Raw genomic sequence first — 27,995 nt, 5'->3', positions numbered from 1 at the left:
GAGGTACGGACTGCAGACAATATGGCGGACGAGGAGACCACTGAAGTCGCAAGCGAGCAAGCTACAAGCGAGCACAAGATCTCGGAGTGCAGTAATGGGGACGAAGTGGCTACTTCGGCTGTCAGTCTGGACGACGACACCTATAAAATCATTGCCGCCATTGACTTCGGAACCACCTTCAGCGGCTACGCCTACGCTCTGACGTCCAACAAGGAGAACATCTACACCAATCGTAATTGGGGACAGACGCAGGGATTTCTGCTGCAGAAGACACCCACGTGCCTTCTGCTGAAACCAAACGGCGAATTCGTGGCGTTTGGATTCGAAGCTGTGTCCAAATACAACGATTTGACGGAGGAAGAAGCGTCAGAGCATTATTATTTTGATCGCTTCAAAATGAAACTGTATGATAACAAGGTAAGACTCCGCGACATCGTCTAGATTGTGTGTATAGATAGGGGGGGGGGGGGGGGGGGGGGAGGGGCTGTGTATGCAAAATATACCCCATGCCTTAATCGTTTTCATTGTCAAAGCCACTTGCATAGAAATTACCTATTTTTTCTCTATTGATTACCGGGGTATATATTCCCATACAGAAATTAGCCATGCTTCCTTGGTTTTGTATCTCCATAAAACACACACCCTATATGTGAAAGGTCAGTTCCTTTATCGAGAAATATAACGCAAAGAAGCAGCATACATGTAGGTACTTACCGACAAATCATTAGGAATGGTGTATATTTACAGATGTTAAGAATTGTGCCAGTAACGTGATGTTGATGTATAAATCTATACCGACTTAGAACGCGTCATACATCTATATTCACATTCAGAATCCCATCAATAGGCCTACAGCTTAAAGTATTATTAGTTAGCAGTGTTGACTCGAATCTGCACTGGGTCATGTGACCAGATATAAGTCTTAATGAAAGCCACTGGTCATCTAATATAAACTATCCAATCATTTTAGATTCTAAGCACCGACATTGTCTTACAAGATGTGAACGGTAAAGAACAACTTGCAGTGGACGTGTTTAGCCAGTCATTGCATTTCATGAAAGGGCATCTGTTACGCCACCTGACGGGAGCCATGGGATACAAACCGGATGTACAGACCATTAGATGGGTTATAACAGTGCCTGCAATCTGGGACGAAAATGCCAAACAGTTCATGAGAGAAGCAGCTTACAAGGCGAGTCTACCGCAGGGTCAGACATACTGTAGATAGTGTATAAAGTAACGGGGGTTTCATCTACACAAGTAATACTAGACCCAGGTGAACGACGGTTAGTTAACTTTATCTGACAGTTAACATGCCATTATTTGGAACATTTATATAGCGTTAACTTACATGTAACTGTCAGTTAAACTTAACTAACTTTTGTGCAACTGGCACCAGAACGATAACGAGGTAACCCACACAAGTATTATAGAGAGATGGCTGAGATGCCACCAGAACGATAACGAGGTAACCCACACAAGTATTATAGAGAGATGGCTGAGATGCCTGCTGCCCGATAACGAGGTAACCCACACAAGTATTATAGAGAGATGGCTGAGATGCCTGCTGCCCGATAACGAGGTAACCCACACAAGTATTATAGAGAGATGGCTGAGATGCCTGCTGCCCAATAACGAGGTAACCCACACAAGTATTATAGAGAGATGGCTGAGATGCACTTATTGGTGAATATTATTGAAGTTAAATTAGACGTATTATACGAGAAAAGTCACTAACGTACGATAGAGACCTGTAATGTACCTTGTTATTTTAGGGAGAATTGATAGACAACACCCACAGTAATAAGCTCCTGATCGCTCTTGAACCCGAGGCCGCGTCCTTAACTTGCAGAACCATTCAATCAAATAACTTTATGAACAATGCGGAAAATCAGACTGCCAAGCCAACATTTGAACCCGGAACCAAATACATAGTAGTAGACGCTGGAGGTTTGTAAATTTTACATAGGAAATGTTTTAAAAGTAGTGATGGAAAGAAATATTGAGTATTATAGCATATACAGGAATGGCGCTTTGTAAGCTGAGGTGGTTTTATTCTTACAGGTGGAACAATAGACATTGTAGCACACAAAGTAAGGAAAGACGGCAAAATTCGGGAGCTGTTCCGAGCCACGGGTGGCGCGTGGGGAGGGACCGTCATTGACCAGCAGTTCATCAATTTATTGTTCCGAATCTTTGGGGAAGAATTCATTCACGCCTTTCATTCCCAGTTTCCAAAGGACTATGTGGAACTATTGCAAGATTTCGAGATCAAGAAACGCGGCGAGAGTGATAGCGTGAGAGTCTCACTTCCCTACAACTTCTGTAATTTTTCCCATGATGGGAAATCTGTTCAAGAGTGTATAAAAGACTACACACAGAAATCGGGCACATCAGTCAAGTTTTCCTCAGGAAAGCTCGTGCTCTCCTCTGAAATTGTGGACTCACTGTTCAAAGATCCCCTAGACCAAATCAATGATCACATTGAGAATTTGTTAAAGCGACCCAAACTACGCGATCTAAACTACATTTTTCTGGTGGGTGGATTTGCCGAGTCGGCTAGACTTCAGTCTTCCATCAAGGAATCGTTCAGTGATAGAGTTACCGTTCTTGTGCCTGAGGAAGCAAGTTTGGCGGTGGTGAAAGGCGCCGTTGCATTCGGCTGCGATCCCAGTTCGATCTGCCAAAGAATATGTCGCTACACGTACGGAGTGGGATCTTATTTGCCTTTTGAGGATGGAAAACACCGAGATGACCTAAAAGTTGTCTCGGATGAATTAATACTATGCAAAAATATACTCCAAGTCTGGGCGGAGTGCGGAGAGGTTATAGGTCATAACGAGGTTTGGCGGGAAACGTACACTCCTATCATCACCAACCAGAGAGGTATAATATTCGAGTTTTTTAAAGCGTCAAAGAAAAAAGTAGATTATACGGACGAGGATGGAGTGGAGAAATGTGGCTGTTTGGTGGTGGAAATGCCCGACATGACCGGGGACAAGGAACGTGCAGTTGACCTCGAGGTCATTTTCGGAGGGACCGAGATTAAGGTGGTTGGATTCGATCACACCAGTAAAACTCATCGGGAGACATATGTAGACTTCCTCACTGCCTGACAAACGCTGACTATTCCTCTAACCACATTACTTGTTTCTCCATATATAATGTCATCACATAGATATACAAGTTAAGCAAAACATTTTCAAGCTTTGCATCTGTGTCAAATTGTCATAATAATTAATAGAGACTCGGACACTAACACCATATGTGTTCATCATAATCAGCTTTTAAATGTAATATGTCGGCATTGCATTCCATAAGCAATGTGCAAAGAAACTTCGCTGACCACTGTATACTTTATACCGAAAAGATGTGTCAATGCTTGATTTCAATAAACCATAAACTGAAAATAATATGTATTTTTTTTATTAGCCAAAAATATATGCTTTGACATTACTTGAATCTGTTACAAGTTGTCCTAGCGGTGAAGATAACGGATACTGGTGCTGTACATGGTTAACATTGTTACACAGTAAAGGAATACAATACAGAAAGCTGATACTGAAAAATCTTAACCTCAGGTTTATAACAGTAGCCTCCCCTTAATAAACTAGCAAAATTCAATCCAGCTCAAAAAAAAAAAAAAAAAAAGGAAGGAAGGAAAAAATACACGCCTAACAAATACAGGCAACTGCACTGAAACATTAAAACAAGGAACTATGAAAAAAGACAACTAATAACTTCAACAAAATACTTTAACCAAAGAACTTTCAACATTTGCTGTAACAACATGACTTTTCCCCTTGTTCCTCTCACTAGACGATATTGCATATGATAATCTGACTAGACACTTCTATGGTGAAGACTACGGGTCAATACAGCCATGGAAGACACACCTATGATTAACAATTAACATGGATAAGACAGAAGCACTATATGTGATGGTTTTTCTACAGAAAAAAAAAAATGATCCCTAAACTACGTCACAAGCTGCAGTATTGTTCTGTTTCATTGCACAACTCACAAATATCTTGTCCTAAAATTGCACTTTGTTCAAATGACGCTCAATTTAAAATTGAAGAAACATTCACTGCCAATTGCATTCACTATATCAGCATTTTGTATTTCGACATGTATACCATTCATTACATTCATTATACAGATTGTGTAATGTTGTGCACAGCTCAAGTTCACATCTTCGAGCACGAGGCTCTGAGAATTATCTTTCCTATCTATTGACTACAGATATAAAATACATACAAAGACACAAGTGATTAGTCTCCTAGGCAAAAAATATTCTTCATCTACACCAACAAACTGAACCGCTGTATCACTGATTGTATAAAAAGTTATAGAGAGAAAAATTAAATAGATTTAAGCATTTTGACTGGTAACAAAGAATAGTTAACAACAACAAATCCCCATTTCAATATGATTATACTGTAATTAACATTTGAAATAATCTTTAAAATTTGCACCATTTTCAAACCTACATCATGCATTCATCACCAATTCACAGTCATAAACAAAGTTGGTCATGTGATCACTAGTGAAAAGCTACTGGCATTTCCTGCTCTACACAGCGAGGCCACGCACTGGACTCAGAATCATAGCTCTACTTGTCTCCGGAGGCCTTCTCTTGGGCAATATCTGGGGAAAAAAATTCAAAACTGACAGACTAAAGATCTAAAAAAAAATATACTCCGACAATTAAACAAAAATTCCTTCATCAGATAATTTTATGCTGTGATGATTTGTAACAGAAAATTTCACAAACTGGTACCAAAAATGTAGCATCATCCATTCACAAATTCTGTAGTTTTATATGTACATGCATTAGCTATTAGCTACTTTGAAATTAAAGACAATAGGCCCATGGGCCACATCACTCACCTGAGCAGGAGTTCCTAACAATAAACAAGCTTGAGCAAAACTATCATTATACAAGCACCTTGGTTAGAGAAAAAAACTTTTCAAAGATAATGACTAAAAATTCATTAATTATCAAACTTAATTAATAAACTTGACTACAAATTAATTAATCATCATATCACCTCGTAGACGGGTATGGCCTTTTTATATTAACAAATTTCATATAAGGATGCATTGTGCTAAGTTTGGTTCCCTATACATTCACATGTAAAACTTAGATCCCCAATCGTGGCCCCACCCTAACCCCCAGGGATCATGGTTTTAACAAACTTGAATCTCCACTTTATCAGGAAGCTTTCAAATTTTCTGGCCTGTGGTTCTTGTTGAGAAGATTTTTAAATGACCCCACCCCATTATAGCATTTTTATGATTATCTCCCCTTTGAAGGGGGAATGGCCCTTCATTTCAACAAACATGAATCCCCTTCATCCAAGAATGATTTGTATCAAGTTTGATTGAAATTGTCCCAGTGGTTCTGGAGAGGATTCTCCAATATCAGCATGTAAAACTTTGATCCCCTATTGTGGCCCCACCCTACCCTCGGGGTGCGATGATCTGAACAAATTTGAATCTACTCTATATCAGGAAGATTTCACCTAAACCTCCACTCTTATGGCCTGGTGGTTCTTGAGAGGAAGATTTTTAAAGATGTTCCCTATATACTTCAATCCCCTATTGTGGCCCCATCCTATCCCCATGGGTTTTGATTTTAAAACTTGAATCTGCACTATGTCATGAAGCTTTCATGTAAATTTCAGTTTTTCTGGCCCAATGGTTCTTGAGAAGATTTTTAAATGACCCCAACCTATTTTTTGCATTTTTGTGATTAACTCCCCTATGAAGGGGACATGACCTTTCATTTGAACAAACTTGAATCCCCTTTACCAAAGTATGCTTTGTGCCAAGTTTGGTTGAAATTGGCCCAGTGGTTCTGGAGAAAATAAAACTTTGTAAGGTTTACAATGCTGCCATCAGACAAAAGACAAATTTTGATTAGAAAAGCTCACTTGAGCCTTTGGCTAAGGTGAGCTAAAAACTGCCTCCTAAACGTGTATGCTTCTAAGAAAAACACTAAATTTTGAGAAACATCAGCTCTCTGTGTTCCAGACCTAATCCTTATTCAAGTCTGTCAGCCTCAGTCCATCTATTCATAAAATTACAGCTGAACTTTAGTGTATCGGACAGCGGTATCTCCAATATCATGGATATGTCCAAGTAAGTTTAAAGTCTCAACAACATTTTCTTTATTATTTCAACCTCATTATCTTAACCCTTGGATATCTCAAAGTTTTTCCTCGACTCCATCAAGTTTGAAATAATGAGGTTTGACTGTATAATTGTTATTTCCCCTCTTCTTTTGACAGTTATCTCCCTTTATGTCTCTATAAGCTTTGTCATCTATCTGTGTAAGTCTGTTTTTTGTCTTTTAATGTAGATGTATGAAGTCTCCCACAGTCTGTCTGTTTGTCACATCAACTCTTTAGATGGCATGTATTCTAGCTGTATTGCCATGGTAACCCATTTATCTACCAGCATGTCTGACCTTTCACCTACCCTCTTTAGATGGTAGCCTGGCTCTAATTTGCGTTTCCGCATGCTTCAGATCATCTTTTTTGAAATTTTCAATGCCTTTCTTGTGCTCCTCTATGGTCTTCTCCATTTGAATTGCTGCAAAACGAAATGGTGTCATAAAAATCCATAACGAAGAATAAGTGGCAGTTTATGTTAGTTAGTGGTACAGCTTCGATATCATGCTTGTTAGTGCTCTACGACAAGTTATTAGAAAAGACAGCGAGACTTATTCGTTAAATATTTGTCATTAATGCACACCAGAACTAGGATTTCATAGACTTTGTTTTGTTGGTGCTATCTCAATACAGTAAAACATACATATAATGAGCACTTGTATAATAAATTAACACTTATTGCGAAGTGATATTTTCCCCCTATGATAGGACAATACCAATTAATGTTTTCGGATACAATGAAGTTTGGTTATAACAGTTTTTCACTGGCCCTGAAGGTTCACTATAACCGTGTTTTACTGTATAATGTAGTTTAGTTATAATGAACTGTTTTTCACTGACCCTGAAGGTTCACTATAAACGTGTTTTACTGTATATTTCATAATTAAAACATTCTCAATATTGGAGTTATATTTACGAATACATCACACACAATACACAGTAAGATAAACTATTAGGCCAGAAATAAATGTTGGCTCCCATAATCCTACCAACCAAATTTTTTAAGCCGACTCAAAAATTTCATCCGCAAATCTGATAAAATGCACTTTGGTCTAATTAATTCATGCACAGGACATTGTTACAGGGTGTGTGACATATATGATAAAAAATTGGTGTACAAATAGTTTAAATGTTTACAAAGAGTGTGTTAGAGATTAGCAATGTTTCTTTATAATGAGGAAGTATGAAAATTGATGTGAAAATGTTTCAGTATTAATTGTAATAATTGTACTCCCCGGTGAGCCTAACAACATTTAGATAAGGATCACAAAATTTTGCATTGGGTACCAAACTTTCAAATTCTACATTTTGACATGCTGTTGATGAGTTCCTGAATAAAATCACACCCTTGTTTTCCTACTAACTGACCCATCTTTATTTGGCAGAAGAACTACAAGTTTATTTTTTTTGGCCTTGGTAATTTCCTGTTGGCAGCCTGTAATTACTACATCAATTTTACAAGCAGTCAACACTAGGTCACACAGTATTGTTCTAAATGCAAACCTTCCGCTGGGGGAAGAGGATTTTTCTCTTGTGTGTCAGCATGCACGAGTTTCGATTTGTCAAAATCTGAAATTTCTGATCGAAGTTCAGCTTCTTTCTTTTCCAAACCAATGACTGTAGAAGAGAGATGACATGATCAGCATGCATGGTAGATACGTTGAAGACACACCTTAAAACAGTCATACAGGGGAAAATAGCATGCAAAACATCACTATATATATGTACAATATACATCAACACTTGATACAAATATCTTTTTTTGCTTAGTTTAGCTGTAGTAAGTAAAAATACACAATTTATAAAAAAGAAATAAGGGACTTCAATATTTTTAATGTTCAAAAATAGAAATATTTTGCCCCTCCATATAAATCTCGAAACAAATTTTTCCACTGTTTTAGACTTGATTGAGAAATCATGGGAATAGATTACATTCTGTACAGTAAATTGTATTCATTTCACTTATATACGTACTTTTTGAAATAAAATACCTTGTTTGTTTAAATCTGATATTTCATCTGGTCCTATTACAGAAGTGCATTAGCATTTATAGGGGACCCTGAACAGAGCTTGGCAATGTGTCTAATGTGATGTACAAGACATGAAAACAGTTCAGCTGTCAAGCTCATTGGACTATTTTACAAAAGTGCTACAATGTAAGAGGAAAAAAAAAGCAAAGATTGACAAGCAGGAGGATGCATATTTATAAAATGCACATTAGTGATAAGCTTTCCAATGAAGCACCAAAACCAATAACTGTAGATTGTTCACACCCCACAGGTACATATTGTATGTGTTCACACCCAACAGGTACATATTGTATGTGTTCACACCCCACAAGTACATATTGTATGTGTTCACACCTCACAAGTACATATTGTATGTGTTCACACCTCACAAATACATATTGTATGTGTTTACACCCCACAGGTACATATTGTATGTGTTCACACCCCACAGGTACATATTGTATGTGTTCACACCCCACAAGTACATATTGTATGTGTTCACACCCCACAGGTACATATTGTATGTGTTCACACCCCACAGGTACATATTGTATGTGTTCACACCCCACAGGAACGTATTGTATGTGTTCACACCTCACAGGTACATGTTTGTATGTATGTATATACTGAATAAACATACATTGTATATCTATTTATAAGCATTTAGCAGTGTTGATACTACCGCCTGTTAATAGAAGCTGTACTGAACACTGGCATGCAAACCTTCTTGTGGAGGCAGCGAGTTCACTTCCTGAGTTTCAACATGAGCGAGCTGAGCTTTGTCAAACTCAGATATAGACAAGCGTAGCTCTTTCTCTTTCCTCTCTTGTCCAATAACTAACAAACACAAATGACATGCAGTATAAACAATAATATTTTAAACATGCATTGTATACAAATTAATTAACTGTCTGCATTAATTCAGGGGATACAACTCCAAACTCGGTGGTGGTTTTTGATGCTAGGATGTCTTCCATGACTAATTGTATATATTATATATTATCTGTTTATATCTAAAATTCACTAGGAACTAAGGATTTTTTAAAAATAAATGAATAAAGATAAATGAGACTGTCACCCCACTATTCCAGATTATTAATCATGCAATCAATAAACAATATTTATCATGCTTATTGTACATTTTATAAGATGGTTTATGTGTACAAGTCAAACGAGTGGAGATAGATCTATAAGGAAGTCACACGGCATCCATTAATTGTTCTGTATCAGATATCATCAACACCTGTGTGAAATTTTATGCCGCCCTCTCAGTGTCTAGGAAGTTACTTTTGAATGAGACAAAACCATGTGATTCATTCTACAATTTCTAACCACATCTGATATGTATTTATATTCTAACCACATCTTATCCTTATGTGTATTATTTTCGAGTGATTGATGTGGTTACTAATGTTACTAACCTGAAAACATCTTATATATCTGTAATCATAGTAATTTTACTATCAAATAGAACTTCAATTTGTCAAGGAAATGCATTACAACTGTCTGTAGCCTATTATGAGAGAGAGAGAGAGAGAGAGAGAGAGAGAGAGAGAGAGAGAGAGAGAGAGAGATTGGGCACTGTACTCTGATGGTAGATGTGAAAAATTTATATCCACAACCAGTCAATGAACCAGCAAAAATATTCCGGGCCAAACTGGAGTGAATCAGTTAAAGACTTCGCCTTTTGAGATACACTCTACTTCATATTTAGTTATGGCTACTGACACCTCTACATGGTTTAGGTGATTATGGCGATTGGTGATCGTGATAGTCAATTTTTTCCTCTAGGATTTTTAACTTGCATTAAATACCTATAAGCTTAACCTTCAGATGTGGGCCTGTAGTGCGTGATGATGTGGTTATAGGTCTGTGACAGAATTCCTCAGAAATCAGAGGAAAACTGGTCAAAAAGGAAGGAAAACACCTCACCCTCCCTGGAAAATTATCATTTTCTGTCACTCTAGATCAAACCAAGAGTATTTCATTTTTTCGAAAATTGGACCAATCAGAGGACTTCCTCTGAAGTGAGGAAAAATCACCCCCTGCTTACACCCTGTAGTTATGAATTAAAATGTTGGATGTCACACCTGAGGCATCAGGTAGTGGGTTTTTCTCTTCTGTGGCGACATGCTTCAGATTTCCTTTCTCGAATTCTGTCAGCGATTTACGAATGTTCACTTCTCTTTTCTCCTGCTGGATGACTGTAACAGAGAAGACAGGTTAAGTTTCAGCGACACCAACAAATTTTTATACTCCACACAACTGGTCTCAGGATCAAGAAACATCTTAAGCTTATGTCAAAATCTGAATACTGCAATGAAATCATTGACAAATCAATCATCCCAAAATAAAATTGGTATTCGATATTGCTTCATCAAAGTTCTAGTGTCTGCAAATTAAGAGTTTTAGTTCAAAAGTTAGGATCATCTTACAGCTAGGTGATAAAAATTTTTGACTGAAGTCTCAATTTGTTACATGACCCTGGGGCCTTATCTTATTAAAAATATGACACACAAAAAAAGTAATGATAAAAAAAATTTCATCACAAGCAATATCAATGTAAAAAGCTGAAGTTGTGTCACATTCTACAGAGTGCCGAGTAACAGAATAAAAGATAACTCTTACATTCCTATTTTAAACTCTGATAAAGCTCACAGTTCCCTCTCATATCAAAATTATCATGCATTTTCACCATGACCTAGAAATCATGTTTACAAGAGAATTTAAATGTTTTTATGTTTCTAAAAATATCCTTATCTTTTAAATGTGTTTATGCACAATAAATGCCCGATAATTGGCAGGATCTCAAGTTGATATATGTTTCATACATGATAAACATCATATCAATATATGTATATAACACAGATCAATATATTTCTTTATTAACTGTACATCTGGTTAATATGTAAAGCCTCAGGCCTATACCATTATCAATGTTTGATACAATGATATATATATATATATATATTATATATATATATATATAGTGTGTGTGAATATATATTCATATACGCACACTGCAATATTACATGGCCATCAGTCTATCAGCACAGTACTAGGACAGACAGAAAACTGTTTATTGCTCACAAAGTCGGTCATTAATACTCGGATAATCACTGACTCAATAAAAACCTACAGACTGAGGTTTCTGGTACATTAAGAAGAGGTTTGACATGTCATGTCACTAACAGATCACTTCCTACCCTCGCTGGGTTTCCTTAAGTGAATGAAATGACAAAGATCTAATCATGCGGTGTCTCATCCAAACCACAATCTTGTTACACAACGCAACATTAAGTACTGTCATCAACATGGTTAACTTGACAACATGTTAACAAATGTTTCCAGTTGTTGGACAGGAGGTGTTTCATTTTCTGGTTCATTCACCACTCAATTCTACTTTTATATCATTTTACTCCTGAAATTAGATGGTTCTCCAGATATGAATCCTAAAAAAATATTTAGAAAAACAATCCAAACAAGAATAAACACCATATCAGACCGGACATTTTTACCTTGTCAAACAGGTTTACATGTGCATACGACTATCACCATTTCATTCAGCCAGGATGAAGTTTTCAAACTTATATAGTTCAAAAGTTATGACAATTGCTAACTTTAAAATGTTGCAGACCTAAAATTATGAGACCATGTGACCTTAACTTGACCTCCATTCATCAAGTACAAAATATAAATCTTGTCTTGTTCAAATTAAGGTACGAACCAACGCAAGGATCGTGTTGCATACAAACAGATAGAGAAAGCGATCAGCAATGGTCCATGTGGCCTTCACCTCCAATCTTAGGGAATAAAATGAGACTCTTGGTATAATATGTTAAACTGGTCCCTGCACATATCTCCTCCCACTCCACACACCCCGGCTGATTACATCTAATGTAGGGTACTGTAACTGGCCAAGGTTAGCCAAATGCAGATTTAATTCTCTTGCGTTTTAACCATGTATCAGCAGATTTGAAATATTTTTGATGTTTTTTGTTGATTCTGCATATAATTCTAAAACAAGGAAATTCTTGTACCAATCAACATTGTATAAAGGAAGTTATAAGGAATTATAGAATCGGATCCAGAAACACTGAAGGTTAATAGCTAGGCACAGAATGTGTTAGGGGTGTAAAATTAGTAAGGCACTAACGAAAATATCGAAGAGGAAATTCAAATCAAATACAAACTGCAAACATAAAGGAACGATACATAAAAAATTAAAAATAGTCAATACAAACTAAAATCATATTTTAAGAATAGAAAATAAAACTGAGAGAGGTTTCCTATAATGAATAACAAGAAATCTACAGAATTAACCCTTCGGTCTACAATGACATCTCCCTCTAGACTTTATAATAGTGAATGCTATACAGTTTATCATCAGCTACATATCAGCTACATTACGTGTATATAACTGTGAGAGTATCAACTACAATGGAGAATAAACAAAATTCCCAGAGCAACAGAATCTGAAAGAGAGGCGGTGGCCAACATGCGTCAGATTGAAGCTACCTTCCGAACTCGGGAGGGTTATTTTCTCCTCAGTGTTGGCCCGTCGTAATTTGGACCTGGGGAAGTTCTGTATTCCATTCGTGACCTCCTGATGCTTCTTTTCCGTGTCAATGGCTACATTAGGAAATTGTCAGATCAACTTTTGATCGATCAATAACAGTTCAAAATATCTGCTTTAGAATTGTTGATTTTAATGCATTTACCAAATACTAACTTAACGAAAACTGAAATTTTGCCAAATCAGATGTGGCAAGAAAAACAGACTTAATACTTTGAGATCTATTGTTAGGGTGGTTATGAGTTAATACTTTGGGATCTATTGTTAGGGTAGTTATGACTTAATACTTTGAGATCTATTGTTAGGGTGGTTATGACTTAATACTTTGAGATCTATTGTTAGGGTGGTTATGACTTAATACTTTGAGATCTATTGTTAGGGTGGTTATGACTTAATACTTTGAGATCTATTGTTAGGGTGGTTATGAGTTAATACTTTGAGATCTATTGTTAGGGTGGATATGACTTTATACTTTGAGATCTATTGTTATGGTGGTTATGAGTTACTTTAGAGGACTAAGATGTAACATCTACAGGAAGCCTCTAACTTTGCTTCCTTTAATTCGTGAGAAATTTCGTACACCACTTCCTTCCTACTAACTTTCTCGTTGTACTTGATCCCTGTTAGTACATATCCCTGTATACCTGAATTGTCACCGCTTTAATAATGTCCACATTGTCGTACTATCAGCTATAACTTGGTTAATCACCCCTAACTTCATTACTTAGTCCTACATCTGATAATTACTGTAGGAGGGTGAATGAGATATCGGTGAAAACTCGTAAGTTTATTGCATAAACAAACACAGATGTACATGTTAAAACTCACGAGTGTGACAAATTTAAACAGGAAATCAAATCTAGTGAGAAGATCCAACGGATAGTTAAAAACCTGATCCAGAGTGAAACAATGACTTATCTAACAATCCCTAGCAATTAATGTCCATTCTGTTACATGGTTCTAGGGCTCCTAGATGATGTATGTGTTTGAACTGTGCATTAAAGTTATGAATAAACAAACATCACTGGCCTATAAAGACAAATTTTACGTGGGAGAAGGGGCCAACAGTTTCTTGGACAAATTTTAACAAATAATTTCCATGAATTTAAACTATAGCTGTCCTAACAGGATTATAATGCCCCCCCCCCCCCCCCCCCCCCCCCCCCCCCCGAATACATTTGGTTCATATATATATATTTAAGATATTGCATGTTTCAATATTATATCAACATGTAATCATTTAAAATGAGTGCACTGAAATGGATCACAGTAAAAGAACCCTATGGAGCATACTGTGGGATATCACTTAAACTTGTAGGGAGCTGTCATTGCGTAGATAGGCTTTCCATACCTTGAAACATTATATGAAGTGTGCATTTGTTGTGGTATTAAATTTGTTGGATAGGGGTACCCCCTAAAAATCTAATGATTTCACAGTAATGCTCTCACCTGAATCACTTCCACAGAGATAACGACTCACACTGATAGAGTGAATATTTTATCATGGCTCACCTTGGGGGTCACATTATACACATTAGTTTTTACGCTGCATGAATATGCCATCTTATCAATTTGACGAATTGGTTTCTTAAAGGTCTTTAGAAGATTTGTCAAAAGCTTTTCAAATATAGGGATTCCGAACATTATTTGCAAGGAAATGATAAAAGAAAAATTCTGCCACCCTGACACCCCTCATAACTTTTATCAAAGAAACATAAACTAAATTCGCCATTCAAACTTAAAAGAGTGAAATATTTATGCGACTGTGATTTTCACAAATATGAAGTGCAGTACCAAGTCAATTAAAACATTAAAAATAAACTATAGTTAGTAGGGATTTTGTGGGAATAAATGTACTCCATGTGTACATTCTACACATGTATGTAGACACACCCACACATGTATGTAGACACACCCACACATGTATGTAGACACACCCACACATGTATGTAGACACACCCACATGTTAACATACTGCACATGTATGTAGACATGCCCACACATGTTAACATACTGCACATGTATGTAGACACACGTTAACATACTGCACATGTATGTAGACACGCCCACACATGTAAACAAACTGAACTTGTATGTAGACACGCCCACAAATGTAAACATACTGCACATGTATGTAGACACGCCCACAAATGTAAACATACTCCACATGTATGTAGACACGCCCACAAATGTAAACATACTGCACATGTATGTAGACACGCCCACAAATGTAAACATACTGCACATGTATGTAGACACGCCCACACTGAGAAAGCGTACCGTCTTGGTCAGGGAGAGGGTTCTTCTCCTCGGTTTCCTGGTGCTTTAGTTTCTCTTTGTTGAACCGTTCAATCCCACTCTTCAGCTCTTCCTCTGTTTTCTCCTTTGCGATCGCTATAAACGAAGAAAAAAGAATGACTGATTAAAATTGCACGGATAATCGTAGTACATGTATCATAGGGCTGTAATTGATCACTGTAAAACAAAAATTGCCATAATCGAAGAAAAAAAGAACAAACGATTAAAAATGCATTGATAATCGTAGTACATGTATCAGAGGACTGTCATCAATAACTGTAAAACGGCGATTTCTATATAAAAAGTAAAAAGAATAGCCGATTAAAAACGCACAGATAATTGTAGTACAATAGGGCTGTCAACGATTACTGTAAAATGGCGATCGCTATATACAAAGTAAAAAAGTATAGCCGATTAAAAACGCACAGATAATTGTAGTACAATAGGGCTGTCAACGATTACTGTAAAACGGCGATCGCTATATACAAAGTAAAAAAGTATAGCCGATTAAAAACGCACAGATAATCGTAGTACAATAGGGCTGTCAACGATTACTGTAACACAAAAAAACAAACCATCTGATCATAAACTGTGAAACACCACAAAACTCCCAAAAAACTCTTCAGAACCTTTGACTATATTTGTTAATTTATATAAATGAAAAACGGTTGATGAAAAGAATACATCTAATATATATATATATATATATATATATATATATATATATATATATATATATACACACATGTATATATATATATATATATATATATATATATATATATATATGGTTGTACAACTGTGTAAATTTTTAAATATCTTTGAACTACATATATATGTAACCTAGATATGCAACAATATTGGTCAATATTTCTACTATACAATATACATCTGCATGCCTACTTAAAATTTTGGATGTTGTAGTCATCCTTAAAACCCTGGAATGAAGGTGAGACAATTAAGAGTCAACCCGTGTAATACAAGGAAACCTCACAGAAGTATGGCAAACCTCACTGGATCAGGGAAATTGTAATGGAAGTATGTGTAATCACATGATGGTAATTCTAAAAAAAAATTGATATCAATCTTATTTTGTGAAGAGTGCAATTTCAGTGTGAAATCACCAAGAATTGAACCCCCCTGCTGGTATTGAACTCGTGGTCATAAATCCAGAGATTGGCAGCCTAACATTCTAATCAACTGTCGAGTTAAACATATAGGTAAAAATGTCTCAAGAAAATTGAGAATATATAACTGATGCTCATTTATGCATTTTCTTTTAAACTGTTGTAATCAAGTATCTTCTTTCAAAATACAGTTGAAGGCCTCCATGTTTACTTTCGGAAGGTCGGTGGTCTCTTCCCAGGTACATTGTATCTGGGTTCTCTCTTCCACCAATAAAAAAACTGGGCGCCACCAGATAACTGAAAAATTGTTGAGTGTGGCAGAAAACAGCAAATCAATCAATCAAAATACAGTTGAACTTTAGTATCTTGAACATTGATATCTCATATACCATTGATAGGTTGAAGCGAGTTAGAGGTCCAAACAACATTTTCTTTTCGTATTTTGACCACAATATTGAGAATCCCCTAATACCTCTGTGTTTTTTTTCTCAGCCCCACTGATGAACAAGATGTTTCTCATGCTAGTTATTAACATTTTGATATTTTTCACTGTACAGTGCTATAAAGAGTACCTGGGCTTTTACTGAGCAACAAACACCCACACTATATGTGGAACAAGGGACAACTTGAGCTCAATATTGTGATAATTCACCCCTGCTTACCTCAATGAAAGTTATAACAAAGGTTAAAGGTTCAAAGGTTAAAGGTTTTGTTGACAAACAGACAGACTAAACACTATATGCCCCTAAATCTTCAATTATGGGGAAATAAAAAAGGTTCATATTGACTATTTATTGGGAAGTAATGCCTTATTGGGAAGTATGGAAGTATGACTTATCGGGAAGTGCATGCCTGTCCTCGATTGCTGCATGGAAGTGAACCTTGCACCCTGCAATAACCTCAGGTGGCCTTGTTTCCTGATATTCTGTCCATCACTCAATCAATTAACTTTGGTCTATTTGTGGCTTGAGATTCTTAACTGACCCCACATTACTTGCAATTGTGTTTAAAATGATCTCCTTCTGCAATGTGGTGACTCTTAGAACACACACGAGTTTCCTTTACCTTGCTATACATGTACTTGAATGGTTAGTGAATGTTGGAAATTGTTACCAATATTCTGGAGGAGAAGACATAAATAATTTATTAACAAACATATAATTATATAAACAAACCAACAAAAAACTGGAATCAGAAAATTCACTACACTCAGCGGCCAGGTGATGTAAAGGAATCAGAAAATTCACTACACTCAGCGGCCAGGTAAAGTAAAGGAATCAGAAAATTCACTACACTCAACGGCCAGGTGAAGTAAAGGAATCAGAAAATGCACTAAACTCAACGGCTAGGTGAGCTAAATGATGTTAAATCGAGACCTCAGGTGAGTCGTCAGACTTTGCCTTCAGTAAATTAAACAACGTACATTTATGATGTGAATGACTCATTGCAGCATTGTTCAGAAAATGAAAGAAAGATAATTAAAAAGAAAGATCACATTGCTTCATCCCTCCCCCTCCCCCTTACAATGCAGCTCTTCATGTACTAGATGTTACAATAGACCCATGGCAAAAATTCTACATATAGACAACTGATAAAAGATTCATATCAATAAATCCCCTGATTCATCGCCCTCGTCCCACACATATACTCTGCAGTTACATGCATATTTACAACACACTCGCTGTCAACTTGTTACATTGCAGCATGTGTTTTGCAATTCCATTTCTACCAAGCTATTAAGCTATCCAACTTTATGACAGATTTACTTTCTAGTAAAATGTCCGCTGAGTCGATCACACTCTGAACAGAAGGACAACAACCTCTAGTAACACCATGGCAGATTTTAAAAAAATTGTATCCATGATGATAATATGAAGGTTATACAATATACAGAACAATTTCCTCTCTGTTAAAACATGAACAAGTGTAGGAGTTGATGGTACTTGAACTAAAACCTTCATGTGTATAAGGAGCTCATGCAGAAAAGTCAGTTTTAAGTCATTACAATTTACTTCTACATCATCATAACATTCATTAAAAACACAAAAACGAATCTGGTGTTACTTAATGCCCTCTGTGTTACAAAATGCTTCGGTGTTGTTGCATATTTAATAATCTCTCTAGTGTTACTAACAAATCTAGTTAACTTAGGTGTTAGTGGTTTTCTCTACAGAGAACAAATCTAGTTAACTTAGATGTTAGTGGTTTTCTCTACAGAGAACAAATCTAGTTAACTAAGGTATTAGTGGTTTTCTCTACAGAGAACAAATCTAGTTAACTTAGATGTTAGTGGTTTTCTCTGCAGAAAACAAATCTAGTTAACTTAGATGTTAGAGGTTTTCTCTGCAGAAAACAAATCTAGTTAACTTAGGTGTTAGTGGTTTTCTCTACAGAGAACAAATCTAGTTAACTTAGGTGTTATTGGGTTTTTTCTGCAGAATTCAAATCTAGTTAACTAAGGTGTTAGTGTTTTTATCTGCAGAAAACAAACTAGTTAACATTATCTGCAGAATACAAATCTAGATAACTTAGGTGTTAGTGGTTTTATCTACAGAAAACAAATCTAGTTAACTTAGGTGTTAGTGGTTTTCTCTACAGAGAACAAATCTAGTTAACTTAGGTGTTAATGGTTTTAACTGGGGTTTTAACACTCTGGTTAACTCTTTGTTTGAGTAGAAACCTACTGATGATATCGGGAAGGACAACTTTCTCCTGTGGGTCGGTGGGCCGCAATTCACTTCGAGGAAACTCGCTAATTTTATTCAGATGACGCTCTCGAGATTTTTCTTCTAGTAACACTACAAAGATTTCAGCAATGCAAGCAGAACATGAAAGCTGTGTAAAGCAAAGCTAGTGTGAAATTAATCATTCCAATTTGAAATTTAAGATCATTCTTCATTTTACACATGCACATGCAAAGAGAATCCTCCTATTGCTTCATGAAAATCACATATCTTATTTAAATAGTTACTTTTTCTATTGTACCATGAAAGTCGAAAATTTGCAAAATGTCAAATCTGTGAAATCACAGCAAAAAACAAAAGCACAGTATAAGCAAACCACATGTGTAACGATACTTCTATATCGATGTTGCAAGATTCATCCAAGTTTTGTGATTTTTTTCTCTCTCTTCAAATTTATCATATTACCTTTGACCATATTAACTCTTAAGAATCTAACTTTCTTAATGAAAAATTCTATTAAGGACTAATTGCTATCATGCTTCTATTTCAAATACATTTTTAAGAAGTTTTGCTACCTAAATTCATGATTCATTTTACCACTTAATTTCAATTCATTTTATCACCTAAGTATAAAAAAAAACAGTTTGGATTTTATATAAATTTAAAACAGGCAAGCATTCCTCGTATGTTTGATACATAAATTAAATCTGAATATCAAGCCATTTACACAGTTCCTCAACACAGCCTCAAGCAGTCTCTTCCTGATTTTTTCCTCCTAAATTGCATGAGAACTTGTTTTTATTTTGACATGTAAGTGAAGAAAATATTTGTTATAAAAGAAAGAGCAATGAGGAAATACTACTTAATAGCATATAACTCTAGTTAATACACATACTATGGAAATTTCTGAACAAGAAAGAAAAAGTCATAAAGATGTACAGTATTAAATTTCTTTAGAATGAAATAGTCTGGATACATAATAGTATTATGATTTCTTTATTACATTTAATAAATAACACAGCCATTCTGAAATAGGGGGAATATAATATGTATTCTAGATAGTGCTGAAATCAGTGTCTCTGGCTACCAGTGGAGAAATGATTACACACAGAAAATTCTGCGAGAGTACAGAGCTACAAAGTCTGAGATTACATAGTCCTACACTCCAGAATATCACACCGTTAGTTACACGCCTATACACTCACTACAGGACTCGTCAACTCACTGCTTGAGTCGGGGAGCATGACGCGCTCCTTGGTGCGGATGTGTTGTAGTTGGAGCGAGTCAAATGTCTCGACATTTTGGAGTAGTTCCTGATGAGATTTTTCTTGCTGCAATGCTACAGAAACAGCCTCATAGCTTACTTTATGTACAGAGAATAGCACAAAATAGACATCATTGTATAGCTGACATAACTACACAGAGCACACATACACAGTTGAACTGTGGTATCTCGAACATCAATATCACGAACACTAGGGACATGATGGATATATATGTTGAGTTGGAACTTGGAGGTCCCAACTACATTTTCTTTAAACCTCAACATCTCGAACCCTCCGATATCCAAAAGTTTTTCTCTGCCTCATCAAGTTCGAGATAACGAAATTTGACTGTTCTATCATTGTTTATAGCTAACATAACTGCAATGAGATAGAAATATCTATTTTAATAGGACATTAGAATTTGTAGCAACAGCTAAAGATTTTTTATATGTGAAACTATATTTCACTAGCCTATCAGCATCATTCTGTAGCTAAATGCTATTGTATCCTTTCAAAGCTAAGTTTTAAAAGATCGTGTCCATCTATACTGACAGCTAGACAGTTCCTAACAGTGAATAAATGCTACTGTAAGCTATCTAACTTCTGTTATACTGACGACTAGACAGTTCCTCACAATGAATAAATGCTACAAGCTATCAAACATCTGGATGACTAAATTATCTTCTTTTCCATCTAGCTCATATCACATCTAGAAATCATTTAACATCATCAGGCCATTTGCAATGTAGCAATAAAGATTTACACCATGAGACAGATAAAATCAAACACCTTCCCTCTCAACAAATAAATCTATATTACATGTGTACATGTAGCATTAGAGACAAATTATCAAATGAACAATCACTGGATTTCAGTTTCTGTACTCAGTAAGGTCATAAAACAGCTAAACTTTGATATATAGTAGACACAGTATTAAATGATGCAGAACAAAGCTATTGTATGGGGTTTTTCTTTTTAGTATTATACGAATAGCTGCTTTCTGAGCTATTTGAAAGTGTCTGAACCGAGTTATATATAAATTCTGATAATTAATGTCCTTGAAATGACACACTTGTTGAAGCATGAAATGACTGAACGAGGGCATCCTTTGTTAATAAACAGAGAGACGAGATCTACACTAAGTACTGGGATATCACTATAGGTTACAATAATGTACAGTTCATGTACGACAATGACAGACACTATAGCCAAAGATTTGAAATATGTAGCACACCCTCTTGCCCTCGAATTACTCTCGCCTAACACGATGATGGCTGCTCATATTTGGAATATTTTGCTGAATTACAGCACTACTTCACTCTTTACAACAGAGGCACCCCCAGGGATGAATTGAATGCAGAAAAGAAATTTTTGTTAGAAACAAAAAAAGATTATAAGATTTATGTGATGAACACAGCTGGTGCAAACACTTATAGCTTAGTACATTAATAAATTGCATGTTTACAAATCTGATGTTTGACAATTTTGTTATGTTTAAAAAGACAATATTATACATTTATAAATGATAATTCATATTTCCTGTAAGTTTTTTAAAAGGATTTAGACAAAACGGAAATCTCTACAAAGTTTAACAGTTTTTATGATCATTGTATAAAATCGATCTAGGGGATTTGAGTGGGCAGATACAGCCAGCGGTAAACAGTCATAGGGTCAGCGAATTTAAAAGTATCTCTGTCAAAGGCAATAACCGATCTGTTTGTTCAAACAACAAGGTTACGAATGTGGTGATAACAACATATTAACCAACATAGAAATTGAGTGTGACCTGCACAGGGAACTGTTTACAATTAATAAACTAAAACGAGGAAATATGACTTTGTCTATCCTTGAAGAAGATTAGAATTGTTAGATTGAAACTTTCATAGTGACAGAGGTCTTCTTCTTCCCGCTTTCTTTCATAGAAAAGAATAAATCCTGTTCTCATTGTAAACTGGTGTGTTAGCATGGCTGGGCCTTGTGGGACAAATTCCACCTGATCTTGTTCACTGCCCTGTATTTCCTTATGAACAATTATTGCCTCAATATGACTATAGTTAACAAGGACCCAGATATTTCCATGGTTTGCTAATATACAAATGTATATACCCGGTATGGAGTTTTTAATTATCGCCTCAATATGACAATGGTTCACAAGGGCCCAGATATATTTCCATTTTTGGTTTGCTAAAATATATAGATATATATATAGGGAATTTTTACTTGTCGCCTCAATATGACAATGATTCACAAGGACCCAGGTATTTCCACTCTTGGTTCGCTAATATATATACAAGGAATTTTTAATTATCGCCTCAATATGACAATGATTCACAAGGGCCCAGATATTTCCATTCTTAGTTTCGTAAATATAGGAATTTTTGGACATGAAGAACATCATTCATTTTCAACTCCAGACACAGTCCTTAATTCGTGTAGGCAGCTAATTTAATCAAACTTTCTTATGACGGAAATTAAAACACCGACTCTTTGGTTAGAGTTATGTAATATTTCTCCAGTAAATAATGCATTTCAGTTTGTGATGCTTAAAATTTCTTCTGATGGGACGCAAATGTTGAGCTGAAAGTCTCCATCAGGGAATGTGTTATTCAGAGGAGAGAGGGGGTTACAATTTGACAAAGCCTTAGTGTGTCGAATTAAAATAAAATTTATACTTTTTGTATTTACATATTTTTATACTATCAAGAATGGTAGAGAAACTGTGAGAGAAAAATCTTGGCAGGTGAAGCTAGTACTGTCCATTACATTCACACCTGTATGACATAAAGAACCACCTCCTGTCAGGCAGGTGAGACATAGTGTTGAGCCATCTCTACCTGCTCTACCTGGCTCAGGTGAAAATTTCACCATCACAATGCCCCTTTTATAACCATGCACTGGTAATTAGTGAAACAAACCAGCCTGCAATGAACCCCAATTAAAGAACTTTAATCATCTTCCAAAGGTTGTTGTAGCTCTCAGTCATGACAAATCTCTTAACTCCCCTAATACTATTACATAACAATAAATTCCCTGCTACATTGCAAAAGATTACGTAGATAATACCATCTCTGGTTTCCCCAAAATGAGCCCTGTTAGGTTGTACATGATGCATTTAAGCCTTCCTCTCGAAATCAAACAAGTATACACAAGTGTGTTTTCCATCTTCCGCAAGTACACAAAAAACTTCTTGTCAAAGAAAACTTGTTTTTGCTTACAATTTCTTTCTTTCTTGATTTATACAACAACTAAAAAAAAGGAAGAAAAAAAAAAGAACATTTTTTTTAGCTAAATTTCAACGGTCACCACCCTTAACAAACCTGGCATTAAGTAGACAATATTGATATAACAACTTATGTATCAAAAGGTTAACAGAAGTTTACACACATAAAATTCTGACAGTAGAGAAAGTAATGCATATACATGTATACATGTACGGATTATGTTGAATGATTTAACTAGGATACTAGATAGACGCCTACCTTCAGCTGAGGGTAAGGGGTTCTTCTCTTCCGTGGCCACATGGGTCAGCTGGTGTTCTGCCCGCACATCTTTCAACAATTCTGGTGCCACTTTGGTCGACATGTTCTGGTTAAAACTGTGATAAAAAGAGCAAAATGTTTCTGTAAAGCCTCAGCACACCTCCCTATGAAATACACTAAACTTCCTGTCGTCTCTCGAGATATCGGATTTAACACACATTCACGTCAATTGCTAACTCTGGACTTTTAGTTCGAATCGAGAACAAAACACTTCCTCGAGGTACATCATGCATATCAAACATTGTATTTGTCATATGCAAGGATTTTGACAGCTGATAATTCCTATAAATCATACAAGTTGTATGATTCATCAAAACCCACTTTTTATGCACAAAATACTGATAAATGTGCATGTATTGACTAAATGTACTCCTTAGTTTATCATCGTACGTCTATATGTATTCATAAATTTATGCAGAAAAAATTATGATATTCGGAGTGAAGACCTGATATAATCAAAACAAGCAAAAATACTCACTATCTAGTTGAATCTATGAACAGGTATAAAATATATAATACAAACTCCAAAACACAACCTTTTTTGAAATGTAATTACAGCAAAGCACACGACACGGAGGAAGCTCAGCTAAAACTGAAGAATGTTGTTTACTGTCCACAGCACCGACAGGATGTGGGTCACAAATGTGCAGGTGAGTCAATGAGGGGTGCCTCACAGGGAAATTCCAAAACACACACACAAAGGGTCATCCTTAAAAGCTTTAAATTACTGTAATCATGCTATCTGGCTAATCATTATCTGTCTGCCCACACGTAACAAGTTTAAATTATTGGTCGACTCCCAGCCGCTGGTGTGCGAGACAGGGAAAGCCTCACAGAGCAGTCAAAATTTTGTACAGTGCACACACCTAGGAATAGATTTGGGTTTTTGTTGTTGACTCAATACCTATCCCTGAAAGGTATCGTGGTGCACCTTTATTTAAGACTCCTGGTCCTTACCACAGCACATACAAAGATATCTAGAGTGTTGGTATTATGAATTTTTTTTGGTTGCACACATACGATAAATTTACTTGGTTGTCCTGTATGTCTTTCCAGTTAAGTTTCACTGTAGAATTCATTAGCATTAAACATAAACAGTACTTTAATTTTAATTCAAAAGAATGTCAGATCCAATCCCCCACCCCTTTGACTTGGTCTTCACACACCCTACTCAAGAATTCGAAAGCGACCAGGTCATATTTCACCATCACATTCACTCTTCATTGATATATTAGTATAGACTTCAAAGCAACCCAAAGCCTGAATTAAATTTGTTTTTAAATATTCAGTGAGTACAGACCTATGGATTGACAAATGAGTAGTCTGTCAATAGACTTAGTGTTTCAGGATGCTTGACTGTTAGATATAGTATTACTAGTAAGTACTGTGTACTCACTGATGGCTCATTAAGGAGCTGATGATGTAACTTCCTCAACAGGCCAGTTCCTAGCAGTCTACAGTATGCTTCAGGACACTGCTTCGGACATATCAATCACACCACCACTTTAATAGTAAACTTTGCATTCATAATTTTAAGTCTTATTTAGATTGTGTTAGCTCTCATTTTGGAGTCGAAATTTTTGTTGCAAAATTGTGATTTGTTATTTCAAATTAGAATGACAGAAAAAACAAGGTTTATATAAAACTGTCGTTATTAATATTTGTGTTAAAAAACCTATCCAGAGGCTCTGAATGATGTAAAATTACATCATCATAACTTCCTGTACAAAAATTGATATCTATATAATGCTATATATAGTAAGTGATACAGTTCAATGGAACTGAAATCTTTATTTTGATAAAATCTTAAACTTCGTTTTAATTTTATCAATGGCTATGGTCAAAGTTACATACAAAACTTCATAATAGCACATTTTTACAACAAAATAATTTTTCAGATTTAGAGTCAATAATATTTTAAGACCATATCAACTTAAGGTTTAACAGATGTCAGCTGCTGCTAGTATATGACTCAAGTCAAGTGGCAACTCATGAGATGCAATATCTGCTGTGTCTAGATATATTTGTAGGGATATAGCCTGGGCTAGATTAAACTTATGTGCTCACAAGCCCATAGATGCAATGCCTGCTGTCCCTATCTAGGGGTAACCCGGACTAGATTAGACTTATGTGCTAACAAGTGCTTTGCAATGCCCGCTGTCCCTATATCTAAGGGTAGCCCGGGCTAAGCTAGACTTATGTGTTAACAAGCCCAAAGATGCAATGCCTGCTGTCTATATCTAGAGGTAGCGCAGGCTAAGTTAGACTTATCTAACTATGTAGTGCTACCTGTACCTATATACTTATTACATTCATCCTCTTGATTGCACCCCTGTTTTCTGTTTTTGGTTCTATCACTGTATCAGTTCCATTCTCCATGTTCAAAGGCTAATTTTTCCAGGTACATGTCTATATAATATTTAAACATCAAACAACTGTAGCTTACTATCTTTGCTAACAATAACTATGTAGTATGACATCATTATATTCCTTACTCTTGCTAACAGTCTCATAACTGTAGTGCTTTAGGTATCAGTCACAGCTAATAGCTGTAGTGCTTTAGGTATCAGTCATAGCTAATTAAGTCTGATAACTTTAATCAGTCTCATTAAACTCCTGCCTGTGTAGATGTAAAACAATTTCTTGAAACTGAAAAAAAAAAATCCATACCATAAATGATGAATTAGACATCATCAATTCTCCCCGTTTTCACGGTCCTTGGGCTCTGTATGGCCGATGAATTCATACCAGCTCAGAAGTAAAACATTTCCACGAAATTATTCTACATCTCAAATACATAATATATCTTACGGACCTCTATATTGGCATCTACACCTAAAGCTGGTCATGTATAGATCTACATGAATGACAAATTATCAAATGGGATTTAAAAACAACATGAACAATATAAAAAAACGTATCCTTTGATTATATCATGTTTCATGCATTGACTCTGTACGGTTCCATAATGAATTTATGTTGGTTCCATAATGAATTTATGTTGAATTATTTTTTTCTCTTCTGCCCATTAATGAGTTGTCCTGATCATTAAAACACCTCAAGATCAAACATATATGTAAAACACCTGCAAAACCCTATAACACTACTGCAAGCCATTGATCACCATTTTTTGTTTTATTACGCAAAAGACCTACCTATGACAAGTTTCTTTACTGAACAAAAACCAAAACAAATGTAACATTAAAGAAGACTGGTAGCGAACAAACATTTTTCTCCCATCATACAGTTTTTCACTAATGTTGATTGACATAATTATTGTTGCTTTTTAAATAACTATAGATCTTAGTAGTGACCTTGAAATCATAATTGTTTAGTACCATGATTACTTCATATGAATGAATGATCATAGCTTTATGGGGGTCATTATCATTGACTTTTATATTTACAGCTATTCATATAAAAATTACTTCTTGGGAGCAAATTATTCTGCATCATTAGATATTTACAAAGACTATATGTTTTCAAAAGAAACAAACTGTTAAGGCCATTAAAAAAATAACTAATCTGTCATAAGTGCAGAGTGGTGTTCATTAATTATTTTAAATAATTAATATCTAAGCCTATCTCCAATAAAAACAACTATTCTTAAATATACCAATTAAAATGGGGTGTGCCAAAGACATTTCTTTATTCATTTTTCCCTTTGCTGTATCTTGTTTAAATCTGCAAATTATATATATACATGTATGTGTTAGAATCACATTAAATGTCCAGCTGACAAATCCGAAATAAAGCTAGATCAATAGAATAAAGAGAAGATTCAATTATCCGCAATGGACGACGAAAAACAGGGCTATAAGTACAAGGTGTAAAACACGCGGAGAGTCCATCTGACCAAACTCAGTCCGTTCTAGACATTGTACTGCAGCTGAGCTGCCTCAGCAACAACAGTGGGCGTGACTAGGCATAGGGTTCCTGGGTTCTACAGCAAGCACCTAATTTGTTTTCTTCTATGAAGGATACATTACAAACGTTTGGACATTTCCGAATAAATATATTTTCACTATTTTCTCAGATTATTGCCTCTACATGCTCGCCAACATGCAACATATTTTATAAATCCCGCTCACGGCCCGAGTAATGTCCCTGTCTTATCTAAGGCTAATGGTCAACAGAATGCAATAATTTTGTAAAGATGCAAATAAAATAAACCCTCTGAAAACCGTGCTATATAATTGCAGCAAACATTTAAAACATTTCAATTATTTCTCTTGCAATTTACGTGACATTACCTTTTTGCGATGTTTTTAACTTTTCAGTAATGTTTTTTTGCAACGCACTTCCTACATGCGCTTCG

The 27,995-nt window shown here is 35.8% G+C and overlaps 2 protein-coding genes and 1 long non-coding RNA gene across 6 annotated transcripts; 2 read left to right on the top strand and 1 right to left on the bottom strand.

The window, feature by feature from the left end:
- The first annotated feature begins 21 nt into the window (after positions 1–21).
- LOC125678212 (heat shock 70 kDa protein 12A-like) lies at positions 22–3,740 on the top strand. Its single transcript, XM_048916458.2, has 4 exons — positions 22–417; positions 971–1,192; positions 1,776–1,950; positions 2,065–3,740. The coding sequence occupies exons 1-4, from the start codon at positions 22–24 to the stop codon at positions 3,114–3,116; spliced, it is 1,845 nt and encodes a 614-aa protein (XP_048772415.1). The 3' UTR covers positions 3,117–3,740.
- Positions 3,411–26,423, bottom strand: LOC125678214 (involucrin-like). 4 transcript variants are annotated; one of them, XM_048916461.2, is made up of 12 exons: positions 26,348–26,423; positions 25,074–25,180; positions 23,618–23,733; positions 20,099–20,212; positions 18,874–18,987; positions 15,045–15,158; positions 12,707–12,820; positions 10,279–10,392; positions 8,912–9,025; positions 7,683–7,796; positions 6,487–6,600; positions 3,411–4,650 (listed from the first exon to the last, which is right to left on the bottom strand). In XM_048916461.2, the coding sequence occupies exons 2-12, from the start codon at positions 25,082–25,084 to the stop codon at positions 4,616–4,618; spliced, it is 1,074 nt and encodes a 357-aa protein (XP_048772418.1). In that variant the 5' UTR covers positions 25,085–25,180; positions 26,348–26,423; the 3' UTR covers positions 3,411–4,615. The 4 variants fall into 4 exon arrangements, with proteins under 4 accessions (XP_048772418.1, XP_048772425.1, XP_048772424.1 ...); XM_048916468.2 differs by lacking the exon at positions 8,912–9,025; XM_048916467.2 differs by lacking the exon at positions 12,707–12,820.
- On the top strand, positions 16,356–27,955 carry LOC130052423 (uncharacterized). Its single transcript, XR_008800776.1, has 3 exons — positions 16,356–22,396; positions 22,481–26,206; positions 26,241–27,955. It is a non-coding gene; the product is annotated as an uncharacterized LOC130052423 (long non-coding RNA).
- Positions 27,956–27,995: the final 40 nt, after the last annotated feature.

Source organism: Ostrea edulis, chromosome 2, assembly GCF_947568905.1.
Source record: "Ostrea edulis chromosome 2, xbOstEdul1.1, whole genome shotgun sequence".
Taxonomy (NCBI): domain Eukaryota; kingdom Metazoa; phylum Mollusca; class Bivalvia; order Ostreida; family Ostreidae; genus Ostrea; species Ostrea edulis.
This window is presented reverse-complemented; position numbering and strand designations above follow the sequence as displayed.